This window comes from Leopardus geoffroyi, chromosome D2 (genome assembly GCF_018350155.1).
Source record: "Leopardus geoffroyi isolate Oge1 chromosome D2, O.geoffroyi_Oge1_pat1.0, whole genome shotgun sequence".
NCBI lineage: Eukaryota > Metazoa > Chordata > Mammalia > Carnivora > Felidae > Leopardus > Leopardus geoffroyi.
Window position 1 is genome coordinate 20,298,400 of NC_059334.1, and position 19,270 is coordinate 20,317,669.

The 19,270-nt window shown below is 36.9% G+C and overlaps 1 protein-coding gene across 5 annotated transcripts in view; it reads right to left on the reverse strand.

The window, feature by feature from the left end:
* The window catches only part of IPMK (inositol polyphosphate multikinase), a 67,481-nt gene that overhangs the window by 17,944 nt on the left and 30,267 nt on the right, over positions 1-19,270 (reverse strand). For all 5 annotated transcript variants that reach the window (XM_045437444.1, XM_045437442.1, XM_045437443.1 and 2 more), the window contains one exon: positions 14,698-14,870. In XM_045437444.1, the coding sequence (XP_045293400.1) occupies positions 14,698-14,870 (173 nt within the window). The remainder of the gene's footprint in view (positions 1-14,697; positions 14,871-19,270) is intronic.

A 19,270-nucleotide genomic window follows, 5' to 3' on the forward strand; every position in this document is an offset into this window, starting at 1 on the left:
TGTCCATTGCTATTAAGTGGGGTGCTGAATACACCTACTCTTATGGTATTATTACCAATGAGGTTCTTTATATTTGTGATTCACTGATTTATATATTTGGGTGCTACAATGTTGGGGGCATAAATGTTTACAATTGTTAGATTTTGGTGGATAGACCCCTTAATTATATCCTCAATTATGACACAATGCCCTTTTTCATCTCTTGTTACAGTCTATTTTAAAAATCTAGTTTGTCTGATATAAATATGGCTACTCCAACTTTCTTTTGCTGACGATTACCATGATACATGGTTCTCCATCCCTACTTTCAGTCTAAAGGTGTCTTTAGGCCTAAAATGGGTCTCTTGTGAACAGGATATAGATGGATCTTGTTTTCTTAACCATTCTGATACCCTAGGTCTTTTGATTGGAGCACTTTTCCAGTGACATTTAGAGTACTGAAAGACATGAATTTATTGTCCTTGTGTTGTCTGCAGAGTTGGGAATTTCTGGTGGTGTTCTCTGGTCCTTTCTAGTCTGTATTGCTTTGGGTCTTTTTTGTTTTGTTTCATCTTTTCTCCCCTCAGAGTGTCCCCCTTAAAATTTCTTGCAAGTTAGGCTTAGTGGTCACGAACTCCTTTAGTTTTTGTTTGTCTGGGAAACTCTTTATCTTTCTATTTTGAATGACAGCCTTGCTGGATAAAGAATTCCTGGCTTCACATTTTTCTGATTCAGTACGTTGAATATATCCTGCCACTTCCTTCTGGCCTGCCAACTTTCTGTGGATCGGTCTGCTGCAAACCTGATCTGTTTTCCCATAATTATAGGTTAACGACTTTTTTTTTCCCCCTTGCTGCTTTCATAATTCTGTGTGTATTTTGTGAATTTGACTAAGATATGCCTTGTTGATGGTCGGTTTTTGTTGAATCTAATGGGAGATGTCTGTGCTTCTTAGATTTTGATGTGTGTCTTCCTCCAGATTAGGAAAGTTTTCCACTATAATTTGTTCACATAAACCTTCTGCCCATTTTTCTCTCTCTTCATCTTCTGGGACTCCCTATGATTCAGGTATTATTCATTTTTTAAGACACTGATTTCTGTAATTCTCAGATCATGCTCTTTTGCCTTAGTTTCCCTCTTTTTTCTGCTGCATTATTCTCCATAATTTTGTCTTCTATATCGTTTTTTCTCTGCTTTGCTTTACCCATCCTTACTGCCATGGCATCCATTCAAGATTCCATCTCGGTTATAGCATTTAAATTTCATCATGACTCGATTTGTCTTCTTTTATCTCTGTAGAAAAGGATTCTATGCTTTTTTCAACCCCAGCTAGTATTCTTAATATTATGGTTCTAAATTCTAGTTTAGACAACTTGCTTACATCTGTGTTAAGCCTCTGGCTGTCATTTTTTCCTGTTCTTTCTTTTGGGGTGAATTCCTTCATTTTGTCATTTTGGAGAAAGAAAGAATAAAATAAAAATTTTAAATTTAAAAATTAAAAAAAAAAACAAAAATTGCATGAAGCTAAATCCTAGGTGTTTTTGGTCTGCTTGTTGAAAGAAGTTTGATAGAATAGAGAAAAAAGGTAAAAAAAAAAAAAAGAAAGTTTAAAAATTAAAAAAAAGTATACAATAAAATAGAATAAAGTGAAATGAGGTGAAATAGAATTTTAAAAATTTAGGGAAAAAACATAGTTAAAACAATAACTTTTTTAATGAAAGGAAGATAAAAATAATGTTTTTTTTTCTGTAGCCAAGAAAAAGAATGGAAAGGAGAAAAAGGTGGACATTTGGGCCCTTTCCATAATTTGGCTATTGTTGAAAGTGCTGCTATAAACATTGAGGTACACGTGCCCCTATGCATCAGCACTCCTGTATCCTTTGGGTAAGTTCCTAGCAGTGCTATTCCTGGGTCATAGGATAGTTCTACTTTTTATTTTTTGAGGAACCTCCACATTGTTTTCCAGGGCGGATGCACCAGTTTGCATTTCTACCAACAGTGCAAGAGGGTTCCCATTTCTCCACATTCTCGCCAGCATCTGTAGTTTCGTGATTTGTTCATCTTAGCCAATCTGACCGGTGTGAGGTGGTATCTCAGTGTGGCTTTAATTTGTATTTTCCTGATGATGAATGACATGGAGCATCTTTTCATGTGTCTGTTGGCCATGTGGATGTCTTCTTTAGAGAAGTGTCTATTCATATCTTCTGCCCATTTCTTCACTGGATTATTTGTTTTTCTGGCGCTGAGTTTGGCTAAGTTCTTTACAGATTTTGGATACTAGCCCTTTATCCAATATGTCATTTGTAAGCGTCTTTTCCCATTCTGTCAGTTGCCTTTTAGTTTTGTTGATTGCTTCCTTTGCAGTGCAGATTTTGATCCTGATGAGGTTCCAATAGTTCATTTTTGCTTTTAATTCCCTTGCCTTTGGAGATGTGTTGAGTAAGAAATTGCAGCAGCTGAGATCAAAGAAGTTGTTGCCTGCTTTCTCCTCCAGGGTTTTGATGGCTTTCTGTCTCACATTTAGGTTTTTCATCCATTTTGAGTTTATTTTTGTGTATAGTATAAGAAAGTGGTCCAGTTTCATTCTTTTGCGTGGTGCTGTCCAATTCTCCCAGCACCATTTGCTAAAGAGACTTTTTTCCATTGGATGCTCTTTCCCACTGTGTCAAAGATTAGTTGGCCACACATTTGTGGGTCCAATTCTGGGTTATCTATTCTATTCCATTGGTATAAAGAAGATGTGGTTTATATATACAATGGAATACTACTTGGCAATGAGAAAGAATGAAATTATGCCATTTGCAGCAACATGGATGGAACTGGAAGGTATTACGATGAGTGAAATAAGTCAGAGAAGGACAGATATGTTTTCACTCATGTGGATCTTGAGAAACTTAATAGAAGACCATGGGGGAAAGGAAAGGCAAAAAAATAAAAGTTACAGAGAGGGAGGGAGGCAAACCACAAGAGATTCTTAATATAGAGAACAACTGAGGGTGGATGGGGAGGGTGGGGGAGAGTGGAAATGGGTGATGGGCATTGAGGAGGGCACTTGTTGGGATGAGCACTGGGTATTGTATGTAAGCTAATTTGGCAATAAATTATATTCAAAAGAAAAAGAAAAAGAAAAAGAAAAAAGAAAGGAGAAAAAAAAAATTTAAACAAAAGCAAAAAAAACCCCCGAATAGATGAACTAGCAAACAGAATGAAATCCGGATGAAGTTACATCCAGTTTTCCCTACAGCTCAAACTATTAAACACTCTATCATCTGTACACTAGCCAGGCAGAGAGACTTGTGGTGGTCCTTTGGGGCTTGTGCTTGGGAGGTAGAGTTGGCTGGGGGCTTAGTGTAATGACTCCATTTTCCACTAGGTGGCACTGCTTACCTTACTGGGATGTATCAGTGTGGCGTGTGTTGGCGCATATGAGCATGAGTAGAAGTGGCGTCACCCAGCTTCCTAGTTTCTACAGGGCACAGGAACCCTGCCCTCTCACCAAACCGCAATCAAGCAACCCTCCTTTGTCTCTGGCTTCCGTCCACTCCCCACTTCTACACTGTCTGTATCTAAGCCATTCAGCCTTCCAGGCAGCACCTTTCCCCCTGAATCGTATCTCAGGTGGGGCAGAGTTTCCAAACCCCTTGGTTCGTGAATTCTGTGGCTTGGTCCTGCTCCGACCCTCTGGAGTAGGGTCTTGATGAATAATGGTTGGGTGCCGGCTTGCCCTGAGAATGTTCATATGATTACGTAGCAGCAGAGGTTCAGAGATTACAGCAAATCACAACACATAGCTGGCACCAGGTTTCACTGCACTCCGTGATCTTTGTTCCAATACCAGCAAATGTGGCTATTCTCCAGGGTCCACTGGGACCTTTGCCTGTAGGGAGGCTGTATGGTCTCTACCAAAGGCACTCAAGCAGGGGAACCGCTTCTCCCCATGTGGCCCACAGACCCCCTGTACTTCATTGCCTACTCCTAGGACTCGCCCTTCTTCCCCATCAGAGCACCACCAAGTATTGAGCTCCAGAACTTCCAGCTCTGTGCTCCCCTATTTATAGAGTCCTAATGGTATTGGAACCGTCTCCTTTCTCACCATCAACGTTTTTGGGGAACAGATCTCTTGTTCAGTCCCTTGTCTGTGTATCCACTCTCTCTTTCTCTTCAGCTTTTAGGGGGAGTGCTTTTCCTGTACTCTCCTGATGTGCCATACTCTATCCCCCTTTCTCTGTCCTCTCTCCACAAAAAACAGCTCCCTGCCCTCCATGGCTTCTCTCTCCTTCAGTTCACCTCTCCACACCATCTCTCTGCCTAGTTCTATGGCTCAAGTTATACAGATTGTTGTGTTAATCCTCAGATCAATTTCCTAGGTATGGTGCTGATCTAGCTGCACTTCAGTGACCAGAGAAGCTGAGAACTTCCATGCTAGTCCGCCATCTTGGCCCCTCCCAAAGTACCCACCTAAATCACTTACAGTCTTGAACTACATGTTTTAAAGAAATTTCACGTATATTTCTATAAACTGTATTTTAATTAATTTTGGCTAATAAATGTAATAAATCCCTGTAACTATATAGCACTTGTTTTCAGTCAGTACACAACTGGGAAATTAAACAAGAATATATAGAACAGTTAACTGGTAAGGTCACTATTTCAAAAACCAGTAAGTCCCAAAGCAAGTTGCTGATACTAACTTCTCCAGTATGGTAGTTTAAGATAATATACACCCTATATACCTATATACAGTATGTTCCAGTCACCTTACATAAACTTGTTTCACAATATGCTTACTTGCTAGTTTTCTACCTGTGACTTTCCCCTATTGTTAGTTCAAAATACAGGTATCCCCTGCTTTTCAAAAGCTTGTGTTATGCCACTTTACTTTTACAAAAGAACTACAATAATACCTGTTTTTGCTAACCAGAAGAGATCCTAAGAGGATTTTCACCTCTATGGGAAAAAAGGGGAAATTGTGTGCAGTCTTTGTTTTGTAGTAAACATTATAGACACAACATGAACACCAGCAGCAAGACTGGCACTGCCAAATTCCATCCCAGAGAACTTCTCTCAGCATTCTAGCATTAAGCCACCACAACTCTGAATTGTCTGTGAGCATCTGTGCTTTATCTTGATTTATTTTATGCATCCACTAGCAAGATGTGGCCTAAAGTATCAGAAAAGCTTAAAAGAGGTTATTGTTTGGGTCTGGGAACACTCAAAAAAATTTCCATACAAATTAATGGTAAGTGCGTTTTCACTTTACACCACTTTCAGATTACAAAAGGCTTACATGAACATCTATCTACTTTCAGATAGCAGGGGAAACCTGTACCACCTATTTCAAAGTCACTCTATAGACCTCCTCTCTTGATCCCCTTGCAATTACAGGCTCTACTCTGTTTCTGCCTTTTTTGTAACACATATTCCAATAAATCTTGTTATTAAATCAATGATGAGTCTTATCATCTATACCATCTTGGGACCAAGGAAATATAGTATAAGTACTGAAAGTCATTAAGAATTCCTAAATCAGCACAGAAAACTGGCAAGTTATTCAACCCACCAAACCTCTTCTACCACTGGTGAACACAACAGAAAAATATTTAAATATATTTTAAATATTTGGAATATTTGATATATAGTAAAACCCTGGATAGCAAATAACTTGTTCTGCTAGTGTTCTGCAAGATAAACATTTCTAATAAATTTTAACGTGATAAACAAGCGATGTCTTGCAATATGAGTAGTATGTGATGCCAAACGTCACATCACAACTGAGGCAATCGCTCTCGCTCTCTCTCTCTCTCACTGTGGGATCATGGGTGATCATCTCCCATGCTCGGATGCTCAGTCTCAGGCCACGGTGTTTGGCAGAAACCAGTGGTTTTTCAGAATGTTGGAAGGTGCCCACATCTGGTGCTAGTGTATTTTTTGTCACTTGAAAGCACCTATGGACAGTCCTTTGCTTTCCCATATAACAGTAAGCTTAGGAATGCTTTACTTCATTCTAGGTCAGGCTGCCTGCAGATATCAACCTTTTCCTCTGCTGTTTTATCGCCAGTTACATTAAATACAGTATACGACAAGAGTTTATTAATATTGTACTTAGTCAACACCTGTGAGAGCATATACAGTGGCCCCCATGCAGAAAAAGGTTGAAAAGAAAGGCAGTGAGAAGGAGAGCATTACGATGGAAGTTAAGAAGGAAATCATTGAGAAGTAGGAATGAGGTATGTGAGTGAGTGGCTGAAACTGCAAGAGTTTATAAGAAGTTTACATCTGCATCTTGTCTGCACAGGAGGAGGAGAAAAAGGTGGAATCCCTCACTTCACATAAGGTTAAGGGAGATCTGTAAAATGTGGGAAACAATGCAAAATTTTGTAGAAAAGCACCACCCGAATGAGGCTGTAAGCGTGAGAGTGATGAATCTGTTTAACAACAATGCACTGTCACATTTCTGCAAAATCTTCAAAAGGAGGCAACAGCAAGTGTCATTGGTTAGTTTCCTTTTTAAAGCTGCACGAAAAGAAAAAGATTCCATTGAGCCAATAGATGGCAGTGATTCCGTTAGTGAGAGTAAAAGTCCTACACAATAACCCTCTCTCGTCTCCCTCACACCAGCCACGAAGGTTTTCAAAGGTAAGTGCAGGTTAACTTGTTTATTTTTCTTTATATTTTGTATTTTCTTTATTATTTTGTATTATGTTGTAGTATTATAATCATTTTTCTATGAACATTTTTGGGTTGTGGAACAAATCATCTGAGTTTCCATTATTTCTAAATTCGCTCTGATTTACAAGTGCTTTGGATTACAAGCATGTTTCTGGAATAATTTACATTCGCAAGCCAAGGTTTTACTGAATTTGGTAAACTTCAGTATAGTTTAGTGATATTAAAGGAATTTTTTGTTCAAAGGCATGATTTTCCTGGAGGGAATTTTTTTTTTTTTTTTAAGTTTACTTATTTATTTTGAGAGACACAGAGACAGCCCAACGCAGGGCTCAAACTCACAAAACCATGACATCATGACCTGAGCTGAAACCAAGAGTGGGACGCTTAACTGACTGAGCCACCCAGGTACCCCATAGAGGGAAATTTTTAAATTTAGAATATCAATTCTAAAATTATCCAACTCTTGGGGCGCCTGGGTGGCGCAGTCGGTTAAGCGTCCGACTTCAGCCAGGTCACGATCTCGCGGTCCGTGAGTTCGAGCCCCGCGTCGGGCTCTGGGCTGATGGCTCAGAGCCTGGAGCCTGTTTCCGATTCTGTGTCTCCCTCTCTCTCTGCCCCTCCCCCGTTCATGCTCTGTCTCTCTCTGTCCCAAAAATAAATAAACGTTGGAAAAAAAAAAAAAAAAAAAAAAGATAAAATTATCCAACTCTAACCTTATTAGTCTACAAACATATTGTGACTAAAAAGTTCAATGAATTTACCACCTTCCAAAGAAATAAACTATTTGAAAATTTTAACCGAAGCATTACTTTTATTAAAATTCAATGTTTATCTCCCAATTTTAATAACCTAGATTTGTATAACTTACCTATATTCACATCATTTTCATTTATCTCATATTTCAATCATATACTTTCTCAGATAAGTAAACAATATATTAAATACTATATAAAGGGAGTTCTAAGAACAAAAATAACAGGAATTCAAATTGATCTACAAATCCAATACAATCCCTACCAAAATCCAAATCGGCACGTTTTTGCAGGACTGACGATTACAACTTCATCCTAAAATTCATGTGTAAATTAAGGAGGACCCAGAATTAGTCAAAACAATCTTGAAAAAAGAAGAACAAAATCAGAGCTGTCACAACTTCTGATTTCAAAACTTAAGGCTACATTAACAGTGTGGTTCCGAAAAAATATCTGTGAATCATGTATTTGATAAGGGATTAATATCCAAACTATATAAAGCACTCATACAATTTAATACAGAAAATCTAATTAAGAAATGGGCAGTGGGACTGAATAGACATTATTCCAAAGAAAACATCTAAGCAGCCAACAGGAACATCAAAAGGTGCTCAAGGTCACTAATCTCAGGGAAATGCAAATCAAAACCACAATGAGATACTGTGTTAGAATATCTCACACCTGTTAGAATGGCTATCATTCAAAAAGATAAGAGATAACAAACAAGGATTGGCCAGAATATGGAAAAAAGGGAAATACACTTAGCATCTTAGCATCAAACTGCCAGAGGTTTGAAGTATATAGTTCAAATGGTAGGAATGTAAATTGAGTATAGTGACTATGGAAAACAGTATGGAGATTCTGCAAAAAATCAAAAAACAGAACTATCATATGGCCTAGCAATTCTACTTCTGGGTATATATTCAAGGAAATGAAAACATAGTAGAGATATTCACATTCCAATGTACACTGCAGCATTATTCACAATAGTCAAAATACGGAAGCCAAAATGTCCATCAAAGGATGAATGAATAAAGTTATAAAGTTATGGTGTATATATATGTGTGTGTGTGTGTGTGTGTGTATGTGTATATATATATATATATATATATGAATTATTTATTCGTGAGAATAAAGAAAATCCTGCAATTTGCCATAACTAGGATGCATCTTATTGGCATCATGCTACATAAAATTAGCCAGACAAAGAAAGACAAGTACTTCATGGCATCACTCATGTGAGTAATCTCAAAAAAATAAATAAAACTCATAGAAACAGAGTAGAAAAGCAGTTGCCAAGGGCTGTGAGGTGGGGGAAATAGGATAACGTAGTTAAAAAGTTACAAACTATCAGCTATAAAATGAATAAAGTCTGAGGATCTAATGTAAAACATGGTGACTATAGTTGATAACACTGTATTGTACAATAGAATTGAAATCTGCTAAGAGGGTAGAACTTAAATGTTCTCTCAAACACAAATAAATGATAAACACATGAGGTGATTGATGTGTTAATTAACTAGCTGGGGGATATCCTTTCAAATGTATATCAAATCACCATGAGGTACACTTTAATTACCTTAAAATTTTAGAGGTCAATTATACCTCAATAAAGTTTAAATTAAAAAAAAAAAGAGTATGATACTAGCATAAAGATAGGTAATATGGATCAAGAAAACAGAACTGAGAGTCCAGAAATAAATTCTCACATTTATAGTCAACTTACTTTGAATAAGTGTCAAGACCATTTGATGAGGTAAAGAATGGTCTCTTCAACAAATGGTGCTGGGAACACTAGATATCCATATGCAAATTTGTTCCCTTCCTGAAACCACACCCCCAAAATCAAAATGAATCACAGATCTCAATGTAAGAACTAAAACTATAAAACGTTTTGAAGACAAATAGGAGTAAATCTTCAAGACTTTAGGTTAGGCAATGATTTCTTAGCTATAACACCAAAAGCATAAGTAACAAAAGAAAAAAATAGATTTCAAAATGAAAACTTTTGTGCTTCAAAGGAACTGTCAAGAAAGTTAAAAAGGGGAGGGGAGGGAGAAAATACCTGCAAATCATGTATCAGGGATTTGTATAAAACTCATTAGTAAAAAGAAATAAAATATCTGCAAATCATATATCAGGGATTTGTATAAAACATTAGTAAAAAGAAATATAGGGGTGCCTGGGTGGCTCAGTCAGTTAAGCGTCCCAACTTTGGCTCAGGTCATGATCTTGCGGTTTGTGAGTTCGAGCCCTGCATCGGGCTCTGTGCTGACGGCTCAGAGCCTGGAATCTGCTTCAGATTCTGTGTCTCCCTCTCCCTCTGCCCCTCCCCTGCTCACGTTCTGTCTTTCTCTGTCTCTCAATAACAAGTAAACGTTAAAAAAAAAAAAAAAGAAAAGAAATATGACCCAATGGGCAAAGGATCAGAATAGACACTTCTCCAAAGAAGATATACAAATGGTCAATAAGTGCATGAAAAGAAAAGATACTTAATATCATTAGCCATTAGGGAACTGTAAATCAAAACCACTGGAGCACCTGGGTGGCTCGATTGGTTAAGCATCGACTTTGGCTCAGGTCATGATTGCACGGTTCGTGAGTTCGAGCCCGTGTCAGGCTCTGTACTGTCAGCTCAGAGCCTGGAGCCTAGCTTCGGATTCTGTGTCTCTCTCTCTCTCCTTCCCCCCCACTCCCCACACTCTGTCTCTGTCTCAAAAATAAATAAAAAACATTAAAAAAATTAAAAAAAAAAAAACATAATGACATACTGCTTCACACCCATTAGGATGGCAGTGGTTTAAAAAAAAAAAAAAAGACAATTAACAAGGGTTGGGCAAGGATGTGGAGAAAATGGAACGCTAATACAACACTGGTAGGAATGTAAAATGGTGCAGTAACTGGAAAAAGACTTTGGCATTTTCTTAAAAAGTTAAACAAACTTAACCACAGGACCTGCCAATTTCAAACTTAGAAATCTACACAAAATAAGAACATATGCACATGTAAAAACCTGTACATTCATGTTCATAATAGCATTATTGATAATAGCCAAAAAATGGAAACTCAATGCCTATCAATAAATGGATAAAGAAAATGTGGCATATATATACAATGAAACATTACTTAGCAAAAAAAAGGAATACAATACTGATATATGGATGCACTTTGAAAACATTAAGTGGAAAGAATCCAGTCACCATAGACCATCCAGTATATCACACAGTTTCATTTATATGAAATGTCCAGAAGAGGCAAATCTATAGGACAGAAAGTAGATCAGAGTTGCCTAATGCTAGGGGGCATTGAAAGACTGGAAGAAAATGAGGGGTGACTATTAATAGGTATGGCATTTCTTTCCGGGGTGATGAAAATATTCTAAAGTTGAACGTGGTGATGGTTGCCCAACTCTATAAATATACTAAAACCAATGAACCATATATTTTAAGTGAGTGAATTGAGTGATGTATAAATTATATCTCAATAAAGTTTTTATTAAAAAGATACAAACACAGGGAGCCTGGGTAGCTCAGTCGGTTAAGTGTCCGACTTCAGCTCAGGTCATGACCACATGGTTCAATGAGTTAGAGCCCCATGTCAGGCTCTGTTACTGACAGCTCAGGGCCTGAAGCCTACTTCAGATTCTGTGTCTCCCTCTCTCTCTGACCCTCCCCTGCTCTCACTCTGTCTGTCTCTCTGTCTCTGTCTCTCAAAATAAAACATTAAAAAAAAAAAGAGAGATGGGAATGCAAGCTGGTGCAGCCACTCTGGAAAACAGTATAGAGGTTCCTCAAAAAACTAAAAATAGAACTACCCTACGACCCAGCAATTGCACTACTAGGCATTTATCCACAGGATACAGGTGTGCTGTTTTGAAGGGACACATGCACCCCCATGTTTACAGCAGCACTATCAACAATAGCCAAAGTATGGAAAGACCCAAATGTCCATCAATGGATGAATGGATAAAGAAGATGTGGTATATATGTACAATGGAGTATTACTCGGCAATCAAAAAGAATGAAATCTTGCCATTTGCAACTAGGTGGATGGAGCTGGAGGGTATTATGCTAAGTGAAATTAGTCAGAGAAAGACAAAAATCATATGACTTCACTCATATGAGGACTTTAAGAGACAAAACAGATGAACATAAGGGAAGGGAAACAAAAATAATATAAAAACAGGGAGGGGGACAAAACAAAAGAGACTCATAAATATGGAGAACAAACTGAGAGTTACTGGAGGGGATGTGGGAGGGGGGATGGGCTAAATGGGTAAGAGGCATTAAGGAATCTACTCCTGAAATCACTGTTGCACTATATGCTAACTAATTTGGATGTAACTTAAAAAAAAAAAAAAAATTAAATTAAATTAAAAAAAAAAAAAGAGAGAGAGAGAGATACAAAAAGAAGAACCTCTATTCGTCTGGGGAAGCCACATATCCCAAGAATGCCAAATCATGCAATGCCTTATTTATCCTGTATAAACGTACCCTAAAGGTAATGGAAACCTACTAAAGAGTTTTTAAATAGGGAAATATGATAATTAGACCTTTTGCAATGTTTGATGAACAGACTGGAAGAGAGCAAAATTGAACTTGAGATATCAGTTAAGAGACTAGAGTCTGAGAAGAGATAATTAGGACTCAAGAGGTGTTAGGGAACTAAGATCAATAGGAATGATGGATGGTTCTAAGATGTGACAGTACTACAAGCTTTCTCCTTTGTAAAAGTTTGTATGGTGATGCCTTTATTGGGATAGGGAATAACAGAGATGTTACTATTTATGTGGTTGTAGTTTGTAAGAGGGATGTGTGTCCGTTTTTTATGTATTCATTCTAGATGTCTTTACATTATCCCAGTATCTAGCTATACAGATTAGGAGAGCAAAGAAAAACCAGAGGCAGAAGATATATATTTGGGTGTTATCAGTGTAAGTGAAAAATGAATCGGTAAGAACAAAGACACTGCTTAGGAAGAAACAGAAAGAAAAAAGGAGGCAGTAAAATGGAACTGAACAAAATACCTCAATATTTAAAGAATAAATAAAAAGAAATGAGCTGGACAAGAAGACTACAAAGTGGTCTTAGGAAAAAGCCAGGAGACTATGTAGTGTCATGAACACTAAGAGGACAATTTCAAGAAGGACTTAGCACTGAAAGCTGCTTTTCAAAGCTAAGTAGAGTGAGTAGAGGGAGGGAGCCAAAACATAAGAGACTCTTACAAACTGAGAACAAACTGAGGGTTGATGGGGGTGGGAGGGAAGGGCGGGTAGATGATGGGTATTGAGAAGGGCACCTGTTGGGATGAGCACTGGGTGTTGTATGGAAACCAATTTGACAATAAATTTCATATTTAAGAAAAAAAAAGAATCCCATTTGGATCTAGTAACAATGGAGATGTCTTCAGGGATCTTAGGGACATGCAAATCTGGAGGCAGGATGGAACAGAAGCCAGATTGGAATGAGTTTAAGAATACTAAATGGAAATAACTAGTTCAGTTGTAAAGGGGAGCAAGTCTCTCTGCTGGAGAGCAGAGCACAGTAATTATGGGTTTTGAGGTTTTGTTCCTGAAAAATTTGAGTAATTTGATCATATTTAAAACAAAAGTTAAAGAGTCAATAGAAAGAGAAAGACAAATAGAAGTTGAACATATAAGAAAAACAAGTGAAAATCAACAGTATTTGGTTCCTAAAGAGGTGGAGAGGACTGAGATCCAGAGAACATAGGAAGAGTTATGCTTAGACAGAAGGATGGAAAATTCTTCAACGTGACAGGAATAAAGAGGGAATGAAAGTACTTGCAGGTTAGGTATTTATATCTGTCAGCAGAAAATTAAAGGAAATCCTGTCTGATGGCTTTTATTTATTTTTTTTGAAGGCAAAGTCATCTGCTAAAAGTGAGAATGGAAAGTAGGAGAGAAAGGGATTTGACAACAGTGAAGGTTAAAAAGTTGCCCAGTTAGATTCCCATGGGATGTTTATTCCTTGTTTGTTTTAATATTATTCCATTACCCTTTTTTTCTTTACCATATACCCATATTTAATTATAGTTTTCTATTCTAATTTCTTTGGTTTTATTTACAATCAGAATACCAAATTCAACTGTGCTGTTATTACCATCACATTAACAATTCATCTATAATGTTTCCTATTAACTTTCCTGTTTAAAAATCAAAAGGAAAACCTATATATCATCTTACATGATGATATTAACTTACCTGTTTAAAAGTCAAAAGGAAGACCTATATATCATCTTACATGATGAATTTCAAAACTACCCATTATGCTTATAAAGGTAAGCAATCATTTATCATATATACAAATTTTACCTCCACACATTTAGAAGGCATACCATTTGCTTAGAGGATTTTATTCCACATCACTTTTTAACTGTGGCATATTATTTACAAAGACAGCCTCAACAATCCTTCCCATTCTTGTGTGCACTACCATTTGTATTGCGACTTCTCTATTCCTACAATCAGAAGTGGAGTCTGTTTCTTTTCCCTATCAATACAGGCTGGCCCTGTGATATACTTTGACCTATAAAATTCCATAGACATGACAGTAAATGACTTTCTAATGTAGCTTTCAAGAGCCCTTTTAGCTCTCACTCTTGCATTCTTGGACTGTGATACATGAAGAAGCTCCAGTTAGCCTTCTGGAACATGAGAGATCACAGGGAGAAGGATCCAGCCAACAGTACCATTTCCCAGACATGAGAGTGAGGTTGTTTTAGACTGTCTAGCTCTAGCTGACCCATCAGATGAGCATAGCTATATGTGTCCCTGTGTGAGATCAGCAAATTGACCACCTGAGCCCAATTCAAACTGCCAACCCACAGCATCATGAGCAAATTTAACCGTTTTAAATCACAGCTGAAGCAATAACCTAATTTTTAATTTTCCTTTTCTATTTAAAAAAATATAGAAAAATAACTGAACATATAAACTTAGCACTTTTCTCATGGCAAAATCATAATAATATCACGTTTACTTATCATGCTATTTACTTTGCACCTAAACTTAAGCTTCCTAAAAACAAAATTACCTGAGCGAGAGTCTTGCAGTTCAGCCATTTATTCATTTATTAATTACATAGTGTGTGTTGGAATCATTCCAGACACTGACCATATATTAGTGAGCAAGAGATAAAAATCTCTACCCTCATTGGGGGAAATATGGACAACCCAAATCCAAAATATATTATCTTCTAATATATAGCTATTATAATAACATCTATAATTTTCAAGGGAAGAACATGTAAAAAGAAATGTTACAAATAATCACTCTTACCCTCATGCCAAGCACCAAGAACCCAATCTCTTCCATTAATGGGTACTTGCTGACTTGTTGCTTAATCTTCTCAGATGAAGCAAAAGGATCATAACTCTTTTGCCCTATCTTTACATCCATTATACAGGGCTTATTAAATTTATGGGTCACATCTTCCAGTTTTAGGTATATATCTGTTATTAAAGAAAAACCTTAATTAGTAATAGGCAAACATATTACTACTCAAATAACTACCAGGGGAAAACAAAATGAGGAAATCTTAAAACCGAGAAAAAAGTTAAAACAAATCCAGAGTCAACAATTATTATTACTCCATCTGGGGAAAAAAAAAAAACTGACCAACAAATTTATAACAAGTGTAAATATCACTCAGAAACTCTTCAGGAGGTTATTAAACAATATTCATAAGCAAAGGCATGAAATAGATATAAGGACATTAAAAATAACTTCTTTTAAAAGCTATTCCAGAAATGTATTCGCCTTTGAGAATACAGTTTATGTCATCTATGCCTCACTAGATCTCTCAGTATTTTAATAATTTTTAAAATTCTTCAATGAAAATTAGTAATAGGAGGGGCACCTGGGTGGCTCAGTCAGTTGAGCATCTGACTTCAGCTCAGGTCATGATCTTACAGTTCATGAGTTCTAGCCCCATGTCAGGCTCTTTGCTGATAGCTCTGAGCCTGGAGCCTGCTTCAGATTCTGTGTCTCCCTCTCTCTCTGTCCCTCCCCCAACTCATGCTCTGTCTCTCAAAAATAAACATTAAAAAAATGTTTAATTAGTAATAGGAATAAATCCTTCGCACAAAGTATACAACAGAACTATAGCTTAAGAAAGATAAGTCAATTTAAAATATGGTCACTGCCAAATACACATTTTAGTCTTAATACTCTAAAAAGGAAAATAAATATCTTGCTTTTTAGAATATAGGCATTCATCAAAAGTTCATTTGTAAACCACTTTGGCATCCTGCATACATCTTCCCATAGAAAACCATTATAAATGGAGATTCAAGTAAAAGATTATAGAAGTCCCAGTTATTACATACTATAGCTGAACTAATTATAGCTTTAGCTTGAAAGTAGGGATCTAGCTACACTAAAGGAATGGGGGAAAGAAATTCTTCCCCTTTTTATTTGAAAGAATCTTCCCAAAGTTCTGAATGAGATCATAATTTTCACTTATGAACATGAGAAGCATTTCTCCTAAAAACTTTTTCTCAAAAACAGAATTTATCTGCTTTTTAAAAAATGTATATTTATTTATTTTGAGAGAGCAAGTGAGCGAGGGCACAAAGCGGGGCAGGGAAAGAGAGAGAATCCCAAGCAGACTCCATGCTGTCAGTGCAGCGTCTGATGCTGGTCCGATCCCACAAACCCTGAGATCATGACCTGAGCCAGATGCTTAACTGACAATGCCACCCAGGCACACCTCTGCTTTTCACCAAAGTGACAAAGTTAGAAAAGGTATGTATTTTCGATTAATTAAATAAAAGGCCACCAGACAAAAAAGACTTCACCCTTTTTTCTTTTACCTTGATCCACCAAGACTAGCATAGTTATTAAATTACAACAAAGAAGTCTGCATTGAACCAAAAAGGAGAACAACCCTGACAGGGCTTGAGAAAGTGCTAAGCCCGTCAGATTTAAGGGCCATAAATCTTTTCACTGAAAGGATAAAAAATAAAGACATAAATTTTATCCCTTAGTCAAAGGAAGACTGGGGAAAGGTTAGGACTGTGTAGAAGTAGGTTAAGTCAAGCCCAAATATGACAAAAAGCTATAGCGTAAGAGACCAGCACTGGCACACAAGGAGTATGACACATTTTAAAGAAAGCCTCTCACAAACAGACTTGTTCAATAAGAGAAAACAAAAGGTCTGGACACAGACATGGATTGTTGATAGTGAAAGGTAATGGCACAGTGAGACTATCCTGTTCAAGACTGGAACCCACCCAAGCTTCTGTGCTTTAAAAAATAACCACAACCGGGGCGCGCCTGGGTGGCTAGGTTGGTTGAGCGTCCAACTTCAGCTCAGGTCATGATCTCACAGTCTGTGAGTTCGAGCCCCGCATCGGGCTCTGTGCTGACAGCTCAGAGCCTGGAGCCTGCTTCGAATTCTGTGTCTCCCTCTCCCTCTACCCCTCCCCTGCTCAAGCTCTTTCTCTCTGTCAAAAATAAATAAACATTAAAAAAAAAAAAAACAAACCCACAGGATGGGGTGAGAAGATGGGGGAAAAAAAGCACAGAACAGGCCCCTTCTGATTCTCTCCTCCCATTTCCAGCTACCTTGAGAGAAAGTACACAGATCCATCCCTCTTTCCGTAGCTGTGTAAAAATTTTAGTAACAAGGTTTATATTTCAAATATAATACTTACATTGCTTTTAATACATTAAGCATAAAAAATTCCTATAGCAAGTTTTCTACTGCTGGAATATATTTCCAACCCTCTAAGAAAGAGGCAGAAAATTCCCAGTGTCAAAAGAGAAAAAAATAGACATATGAAATACTGTGGAAAAATTGAAAGACCTGTATTAACTAAATAGTAAAGATGAGATAATTAGTTCCTTTAAAGGAAAGACAAGGCAGAACGCATTTAGGGAGCTGAAGAAAAACTTATTTAGATCCCCTTACTGAATATTATTGATTGTATAAATTATGAGAATACAGATTCCAAGTTTCATCAAATTCTTCCCTGCCATATCTAGAAAATCTACTGGGTATTGATTACCATCTTCATTTCTGAACCTCTCAAAAAGGGGAAAAGGCCACATAAGGAACCCCTGGCCAACTATGAAGCCATATGGAAAATCAGAGAAGGCCTTACTTCTGCCTTCCACTTCAATCATCAGTCATTTCCAAGAGCAAAATAAGCTGAAAGCAGAATTACAAGCAGAGATTTTGAGCCTCCAAATTTGATTTAAGTGTAAAGGAGAGAACAGACATGTATGCCAACTTATTTTAGTCCACGCTTCCTAAAATTTGACTAGTAGCTAGATCCAGAAACCTAATAATCAATAAGGCTGATTGAGATTACAATTGAAAACTCTCAATTTGTTCAAACCTACTTGAAGATACACTTCTCTATTTCCCTAAAGAACTAGCAATAAAAGGCTTTTGACAGTACATGTACTAGGCATATGTTTATACACAGATACAAATGTAATTTAATATATATAACTAGCTCAAAATCTTTAAAGATAGTATCAGCAAAAAATGTTTTACCTTTCAAAAAAATCCCATTAGTCATGCTCTAAAATTAACTAATGGTGATGACTGTACAACTCCATGAATATACTAAAAACTACTGAATTATATAGTTTAAATGGGTGAGTTTTATGGTACATAAATTATGTCTTGATAAAGCTATCATAAAAAATCAAAAGAAAAAAACCTTATCAATCAGCACATTCTTAGGCTTCTCTCAAAGTTACAATAATTTGCTGAGCAAACTGGCAGTACTTTCTACATTTTACTACTTTGGATTGTAAGAACTGTATCAAGTTTTATAAATCTCTACTCTGAGCACCTAAAAAAAAGATGCCCAAAGGGGGAATAAAAGGCCAGTTATTTCATATGTAAAATAAAGTAATGCTAACCACAGTATTCTACTAAAATTTTTAAAATATTTTTTAATGTTTGAGAGAAAGCACCCACAATGAGTTGGGGAGGGACAGAGAGAGGGAGAGAGAGAATCCCAAGCAGGCTTCACACCAGCAATGCAGAGCCCAACATGGGGCTCGATCCCATGAACTGTAAGACCATGACCTAAGCCAAAATCAAGAGTCGGACACTTAACCAACTGAGCTACCCAGGCGCCCCAGTATTCTACTAAAATTTAAGAGAATTTGTTTTCATGACCCTGTTGGCTAAACATGTACAAAAGTTTCCCATTTTATATTGATTTCATTTATAATCAAAAGGATAAAAACGGAAAAATGATTCCATAAACTCTCTATTAAAATCAAAGCTAAGCACCTGCATGGTGCAGCAGTTCTCATCTAACTTCTTCCAGAGGTAAAAAATTGAAAAGGAATAGGAAATTCCCTGAGGCAGTTGTTGCTAGTACTGAGCCACTCTGTACATACATACTTTTTATTCCTGTTCTTTTACTCCTTTTATTTGCATTTTCTCCTCTCTTCTTTCATTTTCCCTACTTCATCTTCTCATCTCAGTAGCACCAAATTTCCATTTATATTCAAATAAGAATACAGAGTTTTCAAAGCATTCTCACATAACATGCATCTTCTCAACTCTCTGTGGTATTATTTTCAATTTATAGTAGAAAAAGTAGAGATCAGAAAGGTTAACGAGTTAGCCAAATTTCTATTTAGTTGTTCTTTAATTCACATATTTAGCAGTTTCTTAGTTCTCAAAATTTGGACATAATCAAGGTAGAAACCAAGTGTTTGACTTCAAAGTTACTGCTCTTTCTATAGATGCATACATGGCCATTTAGTACTGAAGATGAAAAGGCTGTTGATTGTGAGCAAGTCCTTGATTTTTAAATCATATGCTAGTAATCACAAACTATAAAATGTCATTTTTAATTAAAATATTTCTCTCACCCAA